The sequence below is a fragment of the Mustela putorius genome, unplaced genomic scaffold (assembly GCF_011764305.1).
Source record: "Mustela putorius furo isolate JIRA1106 unplaced genomic scaffold, ASM1176430v1.1 tig00000596_pilon_pilon_pilon, whole genome shotgun sequence".
Lineage (NCBI taxonomy): Eukaryota > Metazoa > Chordata > Mammalia > Carnivora > Mustelidae > Mustela > Mustela putorius.
The window spans coordinates 9,063,806-9,073,814 of NW_025421428.1; the positions used below are offsets into that span (position 1 = coordinate 9,063,806).

Consider the following 10,009-nt stretch of genomic DNA (forward strand, 5'->3'; position numbering starts at 1 on the left):
GTGTGGAGGAAGAGGTCACATCCATTAATGGAGGGAGGGAAGTAAACAAGTGATCACACAGCAGAGATAAGTGCTGAGATAAGAATTTATAACTCGAGTACAAGCTGCTGTGGAAGCATAGATGGGCAGTTGCCTGTCTTTAAAGATAGTACAATCAGGAGGTTGCACCAGGTCAAACGACTTTCATAATCAAATGGGCTAGCATTTGAGGGCCTCACATGTGCTTGCTCTTTCGTGGATATTGCCTCTGCTTAAAACCATCCCGGAAGGTAGATATTGTCATCCCCACTTAGAGATGAGGAAATAGAGGCCCAGAGAGGGATTAGAAGCCAAACCTCTTACTCTCATAGCCCTGGTTCTTTCAAGAATTACTCAGCACTCCCAACTCAGCTGCCTCACCCAGAGAAGGGTTGGGTACAAATGGCCGAGCCCTAACATCAGAGCTCTAACATCATCCTACCTCAAGCAGTCACTTGGGTGCTCAAGTGAAGAAGTTGGCTATTAATAGCCGCAGGAGACTCCAAGACGGCAGGTGTTAAGATGGAGATTCCAGAGTCAGGATGGCCTATGAAGTGAGTGGAACTTAACTGGGAACCCGGGGTTCATCATTTAAGCCCCGATTAGTCACACATATGAGGGCCCTGCCCAACACAGCTCCGCAGCACCTCGAGGTCCTGGTGGTCCTGGTGGTTGTCGACTCGTAGCCGTCAACAATCTGACCCGCACCGAGGTCGGCTGCAGCGCGCGGGGCCATGCCTCTGCCCCCAGCAGCCCAGGTTGCGAGAGGAAAGAGAGCGGCCCAGGACATTCCTCCCTGCGGGTGTCAGTGGGCTGAACTTGGCCAGGCGCGTTGAACCCCGGCCCCAGGGTACCAGTTGACTCAGAGCAGGAACCGCACAGCGGACCAGGTAGCCGAGGCGCCGCTGCCCTGAGTTGGTGCGGGAAGTCCTGTGCGCTGTGTAGTGGCTCCACCTTCGTCCTGCTGCTAGCCTCATTGGTTGAAGCTAGACAGAGAGGCGGATCCAGGAGCCTATGCAATCCTCGCTTTACCCCTTCATTGGCTGGCTCCGCTTCGCTTTCTGATCCCGCCTCTGGGTTCGCACCACACTCTTATTGGACGGTTCCACTCCAGGCCCACATACAAACCCCGCCCCACCTAAGCACTGGCTAGGCAGGTCCTAAGGGCGTTTCCAGTGGGCGTCGCCAACCGGTTCTTTTCTTCTATTGGTTGGCTTTGATTTGGAGGGTGGTGCTTAGCGGCGAGGCTACCACCGCCTGGCGTTCCCATTGGCCGTCCCCATCCCACCCCAAAGACTCCCCTCCCCGCCTATTGGCCGGCTCTGCCCAGAGAGGCGGGTACCGGCTGCACTCGCGGGACCCGAGGCGGTTCAGGCAACAGAGCTGACCAAGCAGGCGTTGACTGCGGACATGACGCCGGAGGACCCGGAGGAGACGCAGCCGCTCCTGGGGCCGCCCGGCGGCAGGTGAGCGGGTGGGGGTGACCCGGGCCCGGGACGCAGACTCGCCCCTCCTGCTGCGCCCAGGCCCGCGCCGCTCACCGGCCGCCCTGTCGCCGCAGCGCTCCCCTCAGCCGCCGGGTCTTCCTCGCCGCCTTCGCCGCCGCCCTGGGCCCGCTCAGCTTCGGCTTCGCGCTCGGCTACAGCTCCCCGGCCATCCCGAGCCTGCGCCGCGCCGCGTCCCCAGCCCTGCGCCTCGATGACGCCGCCGCCTCCTGGTTCGGGGTGAGGCCTCGGGCTCACCCTCCACCCCGCCTGGGCCCTTCGTCCTCCACCCCACGCGCGAGGGTCTCCCGCGCTTACCTGGCTTCGGGCGGGCACTGAGACCTTCTGCCCGGTGCGTCCCGGCTCTCCTGCCGGGGGTCACCCGCTCCCTACCCCCGACCGCCAGCCTGGGACCCCCATCCCCTCTTCCAGGAGGCTGCTAGGGCTGGAGTTGAGGGCGAGGTTGGGCTGCGGCGCGGTGGCGCCCCCTCTCCACCGTGCGGTCGCCCCGCCCCCAGGCCATCGTGACCCTGGGAGCCGCGGCGGGGGGCGTGCTGGGAGGCTGGCTCGTGGACCGCGCCGGGCGCAAGCTGAGCCTGCTGCTCTGCACCGCGCCCTTCGTGGTCGGCTTTGCCGTCATCACCGCGGCCCAGAACGTGTGGATGCTGCTCGGGGGCCGCCTCCTAACCGGCCTGGCCTGCGGTATTGCCTCGCTCGTAGCCCCGGTGAGTGCCCCCCAGCCTCGCGCCCTGGGACAGGGAAGGACTGGGGGCGTGGTTCTCCCTGGCTGTGGCGTCCTGGGTGCCTGGCACCGCGCCCCTCGCCGGCTTTATCTTCCCCACCCCACCCCGACCCCGCAACCGGCCTTGGAAGGAGCCGCCGTTATCCTCGATGACAGATGAAGTGAGCTTCAGAAACTGAAGCCCTTTGTCGAGTCACAACTAGGCAGTGGCGAAGCTATTACTCGAACCCAGGACTGTGCCACTTAACCAGGCCTCTCTTTTGCTCTACAAATAAGATACCACCTGTGGATGGTCACAGAAGCCTAGAGTAAAGCTTAGCTCTCCCGCTGTCATTGGGACCACTGACTACGGTGTAGCAGGAAAATCCTGTTCTTGTTTGTCCTGGCAGCAAAGGCTGCTGGGCTCTGCTGTTCCCCTTCACTACTCAGGAGCTAGTCCTCCCGCTGCCTCCCATCTTCCAGTGCACCACTGTCCTGGCTGACTTGGGAGCTGTCTACCCAGGTGAAATCCAGGGATCTTCACTTGCTGGGGCAGAGTATACCTCTCTGTGCCTCACTTTCCTCCCCTGTAAAATGGGAATAATGGCCTTACCTCATGCAGTGATTGTAGGGATTAAGCAAAGCTGCATATAGAGCCCTGGTGTGGCTTGTGGAGGGCTTGGACCCTGGCAGCGGAAATTGCGGGGTGACCACTAAACCGTTCTGCTGGCCACGAGGCTCAGATGGTCCACCAGCCACACGCCAACCCTGTCAAGATTAAAAGTAGTGGCTCAGAGTCCTCCCTGGTCATCCTTTTGCTCCCACCACTCATTTTACCCGTATTTGCTGGGCGGCAGGTAGCAGCTGAGTCGGATTTTATGTTTTGGGTTTTGTTACTGGACAAAAACATGCCCATCTTACTCGTGGGCATAAGGTACAGAATCACCTAGAAGTATGGGTAAGACCTTTCTGACCCCGGATCCCAGAGGAAACAGTGGCAGTCACTGGTAGCAACTGAGGCAAAGAGTTGGCTTTCACTCACTCTCACTGAGAGTGTGATTCTGGGACCAGCAGCCCGGGTGTCACCTGGAGGTAGTCAGAAAGGCAGAATCTTGCGGGGGGCCCTGGGTGGTTCAGGTGGTTAAGCATCTGCCTTCAGCTCAGGTCGTGATCTCAGGGTCCTGGGATGGAGCCCCACTTTGGGCTCCCTGCTCAGCAAGGAGTCTGCTTCTCCCTCTCTCTCTGCCCCTTCCTCCGCTCCCTTGCTCCCTGCTCTTTCTCAAATAAGTGAATAAAATAAGAAAAGAAAGGCAGAATTTTGGGCCCCACCCTAGACCTACTGCATCAGAACCTGGTTTGATCAAGGGTAGTCATACAATGCGATCGAAGTTTGAAAGGCTTTGTGGCCTTCTCTCTCTCTCTCTCACACACACATACACACGCACACACCGAGCAAGCCATGTATCTATATCCTTACTCCCCTTTAAAACACCTGCTGCTGATCCTTGGGGAGGTATGGGGAGGGCTTTGCTGACTTGGGACCTGCTTGCTTACCTGGCTTGCAGCAGCCCCCCGCCAAGGCTCTCCTCAACTCTGAAGGGCTGAGGCTTTTCAGTTTTAAGAACTCTCAGCCCGAGTAAAGTTTCTTCTTCACTGCCCACAGGTGTATATCTCTGAAATCTCCTACCCCGCAGTGAGGGGGCTGCTGGGCTCCTGTGTCCAACTGATGGTCGTCACAGGCATCCTCCTGGCCTACCTGGCAGGTATTTCACAGCCTCTCTTTTGATCCCAGTTCATGGCTGTGTGGCCTTTTCACAAATGTAGACACTGAAGTTCAGAGAGGTCAAGAGACTTGCCCAAGGTCACACAGCCTGTCATATAGACCAGCTCCCTGAGCCCCTGGGACATGTGGGTCTTGTGACTATGTTCCAGGGAGAGCTGGAGAAGGGGGTGTCCTCATCTTCCCAGGGCAGAAGTCCATTGCAATGGGGGTAGGGGCTGACTGGTTCGGTCAGTACCTCACTGTGCAGTGACAAACTTGAGGACTCAAGGGGGTGGCTGGGACACCCCTAAAACTCTTTAGCCCAGGGGCTTGGAGGGCCCAAGCATGTCTCTCAGAAATACAAGTACTGAATTTGCAATTTGACCCAAGGGTCAGAGCTGGGGTCAGCGTGAGGAAGCTTCTAGAGGCAGACATGTTTTCACCAGAACTGGGGTGGAGAGAGACTTCACATCAGACAGTACAATGTCAGGGGACACTTACTGACTGTGTGACCTTGGGCCAGTCACACTGCCCCAATGAGCCTTACTTCCTCTGTCTTTAAGTGATGAAAACCCCACCTAGTCCAAGGCTGTCAATGAGAATTATCAAAGGATGTCCTGAGACCCAGAGGGACCAGAGTACGTGCCGCCTGGTTCTTCGGAGTGGGCGACATCCTGGTTGGGCTCTTTGATTTTTGCCCACTTACCATCCAGCAGTCTGGCTGCTTTGGGGGGCCCCTCAGGGTACCAAACCCCCTGCCAAATGCAGACATTGACATTTGGGACAGACACGCGGCTGTCAGTATGCCTACAGAATTCCCTCCAGCTCATCCTAACCAGCATGTTCCTTGATCAGCTTCTGTGACGGTTGATCCACTGGTGTTCCGTGAAGCATCTCTCCCACGCTGTCCCCCTTCCCGTCCAAAGGACCTGCCTCGCCTGCTGCTTGGTGGCCTTCCAGAGTCTGTGCATATTCGTTCTCCCTCCCCTACTTTTTAGACAAAGAGCAGATGCCTCATTCTGTTTTTAATTGCCGCATAAATATTTACTGAGCCGATGTAGCATCATGACGTACCCACCAGCATTTCTACAATACTTACCAGCCCCAGTTGGCAACAACAATATTGGTGACAAACAGGAGTGTAGCCACGCGGAGGTAGTGAGGCCCCCCACGCTTGAAGCTGAGTCCTTGGGTTGGCGAGAGGGCGGGCACGGCCTGATAAGATCCAGCCTGGCCCACTTCCGCTCTGACATCTGACCCCCTGCCCCCCCACCAGGCTGGGTCCTAGAGTGGCGCTGGCTGGCTGTTCTGGGCTGCGCACCCGCGTCCTTCATGCTGCTGCTCATGTGCTACATGCCCGAAACCCCCCGCTTCCTGCTGACCCGGCAGAGGCACCAGGAAGCCATGGCCGCCATGCACTTCCTGTGGGGCTCTGAGCAGGTCCAGGAGGAGGCCCCTGCTGGGGCTGAGCACCAGGTGAGGGACCGGAGCCAGAGCCGGGGTGGGCTGGGACAGAGGGTGGAGGGTGGGTAGGAAGCGGGGAGGTACGGCCCTTCTGCAGCCAGGGGAGCCCGCACAGCCCATCCCCACGGCTTCGCACACGCGTGGGGAATGGAGGCACAAGTGGGGCCCTTGTCCTCTGTGTGAGCAAGCAGGGGCCTGCTGGAGCCCCACTAACTACCCGGGCCCTAGCCTTGACCTTCCCGCTCCAGGAAGAGAAAAAGCCGGCTGGGTCAAGGGGAAACACAGGCGTGCAAACTTGAGGAATCGGAGTTCTAGGCGGGGCGCTGTAGGGCGGGAGACCCTGTCTCTGCCACTTGCCTGCTGTGTGACCCTCACATCCCTAAGCCTGCCTTTCTGCATCTGTAAGATGGGACTCCCAGCACGTGCCTGCGGGTGGCAGGGATTCAGCAGCTGCAAGAGGCGCTCAGCCCAGGCCTAGCCTGGGGCTGGTTGGATTCTGGAACCCCTGGCTTTGAGTCCGTGTCATCTCTTCGTCGTACCCCCCAACGAATCAGAAAGGGGCATGGGGAGGTGAGGATCTTGTCACCTTACAAATGATAAGGCTAAAGTGATGCGGGGACCCGTCCCTGATGCGAGGCCCTGGTGACAAGGAGCTGATGCTCAGGGTTTAGGACAGTGGTCCCTCAGGAGCGGGGAGGGAGGAGCACTGACACCGGCCTCTGTCTGAGCAGGGCTTCCGTCTGGCCCAGCTGAGGCATCCTGGCATCTACAAGCCCTTCATCATTGGCGTTTCGCTGATGGCCTTCCAGCAGCTGTCAGGGATCAATGCTGTCATGTTCTATGCAGAGACCATCTTCGAGAAGGCCAAGTTCAAGGTAAAGAGGCCTCTGCCCCAGGCTGCCTCATCTGGATACCGAGTCCCGGGGTCTCTGACTGACCCACCTCGGCCCATCTCCCCAGGACAGCAGCCTGGCCTCGGTCATCGTGGGCATCATCCAGGTGCTGTTCACGGCCTTGGCGGCCCTCATCATGGACAGAGCTGGGCGGAGACTGCTCCTGACCTTGTCAGGTGAGGCCTGAGGTCCAGGACTTGGCCCTGTGAAAGCAGAGTGGCATAGGCCGGGTTCCCCACCACAGGCTGAGGGTCTTTGCTGAGGCCACCTCAGGGCAGCAAGAAAAGGCCCGCCGAGCACCCGTGAGAACAAGGCGGAGATTCACGTGGGCGCCCCCCCAACACCAGGCCCGCGCTCCCAGGGCCACTGAAGCTTCCCTCACCCCTCGCATTGAGCCTCCAGGCAGGTGCCATCAGAGCCCTGTTTACAACGTGGAAACTGAGGACCTGGGAGGAGAAGTGACTCGGAAGCTTGGGGTCTGTTAGGGCAAGTGACTTCACCTTTCTGAACCTCAGTTTCCCCGGTTTGAAATGGGGGCCAAGGGGGGCCGTGGTGAGGACCCAGAGACCATCCACCGCGTGGGGGTTAAATCCCTGCTGCTGCTCAGGCCAGGGAGGCTCTGCCTCGGAGGTTCTCCAAGTGGGCTGTGGTTCAAGGTCTGAGCCAGGGCTGGTGGGATGGGGCTGGGGGCCGCCAGTCTGGGCACCAGTGCCTACAACCCTCCCAGAGAAACCCAGGCCTCATTGCTGTGGCCACACCACACCGAGACCCCAGCCCCGAGTGCCAGCCACACGCCCAGGCTGCAGCCCCTTGTCCCAGGGCCCCGCCCACCGCCACCCTCGCTCGCAGGTGTGGTCATGGTGTTCAGCACCAGCGCCTTCGGTGCCTACTTCAGACTGACGCAGGGCGGCCCCGGCAACTCCTCACACGTGGAGCTCCTCTCGCCTCTCTCCATGGAGCCCGCCAGCGCCAGCGTGGGGCTGGCCTGGCTGGCGGTGGGCAGCGTGTGCCTCTTCATTGCCGGTGAGAAGGGGGTCCGTGGGGAGGTTGGGGGTGCTACGGGGCCCTCCCATCACCACCAGCTTCCTGAAGCTCCCAGCAAGCCAGGCCTGCCAAGCTTGCGTCTCTAGCACATGGGTCCCCACGTGGCATTTATGGCCCCGACCTGTCCCAGGCCCTGAGCTAAGCCCTTCTCTATCCCTTTCACTTAATACCCCCCCGAAACAGCCCTCCAAGCAGGCCCCATCATGACCCCATTCTAGAGAGAAAAGCCTGATGCGTAAGCAGTGGCGGGACTGGCCCAAGACATTGCTGAAGGAAGGCGCAGAGCTGAGGGGCTGGACTGGAAACCACGAGGCTTTGGCACGAGGGTGCTGTGGCAAGCCCAAGGGTCCGTCCGCATGGGATCTGATGCCTCTCTTGCTCCCATAGGCTTCGCTGTGGGCTGGGGGCCCATCCCCTGGCTCCTCATGTCGGAGATCTTTCCTCTGCACGTCAAAGGCGTGGCCACTGGTGTGTGCGTCCTCACTAACTGGTTCATGGCCTTCCTGGTGACGAAAGAGTTCAGCAGTGTGATGGTGAGTGCGGGCCTAGAGGGCCTCCCCCTCACAGTTGGTAGGGAGCACTATTCAGAATTATTCTTAACTGCGGAAGACTCAGGGTTAGTGGCCTCGCATGAAGGCTGAAGCCACCCTCCTGGGACACCAGCCATCCTGGTCAGGGCTGAGGGGAAGCCTGACAGGCCAGGTAAGGTGAGGAACCCAGGCTATGACCATCTGGGAGACTTCAGGCTCTCCTGGCCAGCAGGACTGGCCTCCACCACTGGACGCTGGGAACATGGGCCAGGAAAGAACCCTGGCTTTGGAGTTGACAGGCCTGGGCTCCTAGCCCGCCTTGATCACTTCCCACTGTGCAGTCTTAGGTGTGCCGCTCACCCTCTCTGAACCAGCTTCCATGGCGGAAAATGGAGGAAGAGGATGACGGCACCTTCCCCTTAAGCTTGTGGGAGCGTCTGTTCATTTTAGCATCCTGCTACTTCCACACACATGAACTGACACAGACCTGGATCCTGCCCCAAGGGCTCCCCAGCTGATAGGGGAGGATGGTTCTGGAGCAGACAGGCCATCCGGTCAGGCATTCATTCCCCTCACGCCTCCTGGGACATACTAGGTCCAGGCCTGTTCAAGGAGCCAGGGGCAGCAGTGAGTAGACAGGGTGCCCTTCCCCACCGGACTGGGGTGGCAGTGGACGGCGGAGAGAGAACGGACCGCCAGGAGGCTGGGCTAGAGTGAGGAGGGGCAGGCCATGAGAGGCGTGGATGCCTGGGGCTGGCCTGGGCCCGCTCCGATGGGCTGCCCTGGGGAACACGTTGGGAAGACCAGGGCAGAGAAGTAGAGCTGGGAAGGGCTTGCTGGGAGCTGTGGGGAGACGAGCAACAAAGGAGGGAGGCGACGGCAAAGGACCTGACAGTGACTCGGGAGTGCAGAGTGTCCAAAGGGCCGAGAGAAGAACTTCCAAGGGGGCGTGGGGGGGGGGCAGGTCCCAGGGGAGGAGGAGCTGATGTGGGAGGTCGCCTGTGCTGGGAGGGTGGCCAGGCTCTGACCGGAGGGAACTGCTTTCCTCCCATGGCTGGTGAGCCCCAAGTGCCCTGTGAGCTCACATGCCCCATCTCAAGCTGCTGAGAGCTCACCCGTTCCTGCTGGCACCAAGAAGAGACTCCTCTGGAGGCAGGGAACTCAACACAGGGCCAAAGCAGAGCAAGGAGCACAGGTCTGGGGGCCCTGGAAGCCGACCCCAGTGCGGGGGCAGCCCCACTGTCACTTGGTAGCCGGTGTGACAGTGAGCATCAGCTTCCCCGGACAGACGGACGACATCCACACCCCATATGGTGCTTGGTCCAGCTTCCAGATGGCTGGGCCAGACCCTCCTTCACTCCCCGGAGCCTGGGCAAGGCAGTCCGGGGCCTCAGCTTGGGATCACACCCTCTGACCTCTGACCTTCTGCCGTGTCCACACAAGGCCTTCCCCTCTCTTTCCAGGAGGTACTCAGGCCCTATGGTGCCTTCTGGCTTGCCTCCGCCTTCTGCATCCTCAGTGTCCTTTTCACTTTGTCCTGTGTCCCGGAAACCAAAGGAAAGACTTTGGAGGAAATCACAGCCCATTTTGAGGGGCGATGACAACCCCTTCTTGTGCGTGGCTGCCTCTCCTCTCAGGGCCAGCTTTGGGCTTCAGCGGGGGATGGAGCCTGCCTGCGACTCCAAGCTGGGCCTCAGCCAGAGCCTGGAGCCCCTGTCTGTCCCCAGGGAGCTGGAATCCAGGACTGCAGTCCCTTGGAGCCTTGTCCTCCAGGGCGCTTCCTTCCTACCCAGCTCTCCACAGCCCAGCAGACCATGGGCATGAGGTTTCCCGGCCCCCGGGTCCAATTCCCGCCACCCCTCTGCGTCTCCAGGGAAGGGGGCATCTTGGAAGGGCCTCGTTGCCCTGCAGTCCATTGTCCACAGACCGCATCCATCTTGTCACGAAAGCAACAGCAGAGGAGGGGGGACTCTTGACTCCTCATTTTCTGGAGGATATGCTTCTGAGGGGCGGTCCCTGACTTCTCCCCTCATGTGGCTTCATTGTCAGGAAGGAGCTTTGTTTGCCAAATAAAGATTTGACTCAGAAAATCA

General features: G+C 59.8%; 1 protein-coding gene across 4 annotated transcripts; it reads left to right on the top strand.

The window, feature by feature from the left end:
- The first annotated feature begins 1,357 nt into the window (after nucleotides 1-1,357).
- Nucleotides 1,358-10,009, top strand: SLC2A8 (solute carrier family 2 member 8). 4 transcript variants are annotated; one of them, XM_004757272.3, is made up of 10 exons: nucleotides 1,359-1,484; nucleotides 1,580-1,742; nucleotides 2,021-2,227; nucleotides 3,887-3,986; nucleotides 5,262-5,461; nucleotides 6,181-6,324; nucleotides 6,410-6,518; nucleotides 7,192-7,365; nucleotides 7,774-7,919; nucleotides 9,380-10,009. In XM_004757272.3, exons 1-10 carry the CDS (start codon nucleotides 1,429-1,431, stop codon nucleotides 9,515-9,517), a joined length of 1,437 nt encoding a protein of 478 aa, XP_004757329.1. In that variant the 5' UTR covers nucleotides 1,359-1,428; the 3' UTR covers nucleotides 9,518-10,009. The 4 variants fall into 4 exon arrangements, with proteins under 4 accessions (XP_004757330.1, XP_004757329.1, XP_004757331.1 ...); XM_004757273.3 differs by lacking the exon at nucleotides 7,774-7,919 and having other exon boundaries at nucleotides 1,358-1,484; XM_045082434.1 differs by lacking the exon at nucleotides 1,580-1,742 and having other exon boundaries at nucleotides 1,432-1,484.

Coding starts and splice junctions, on each gene's coding strand:
- SLC2A8 (XM_004757272.3), top strand. CDS start 1,429: ATGACGCCGGAGGACCCGGAGGAGACGCAGCCGCTCCTGGGGCCGCCC. Junction 5,462..6,180: donor CTGCTGGGGCTGAGCACCAG/GTGAGGGACCGG, acceptor CTGTCTGAGCAG/GGCTTCCGTCTGGCCCAGCT. Junction 6,325..6,409: donor TCGAGAAGGCCAAGTTCAAG/GTAAAGAGGCCT, acceptor CCATCTCCCCAG/GACAGCAGCCTGGCCTCGGT.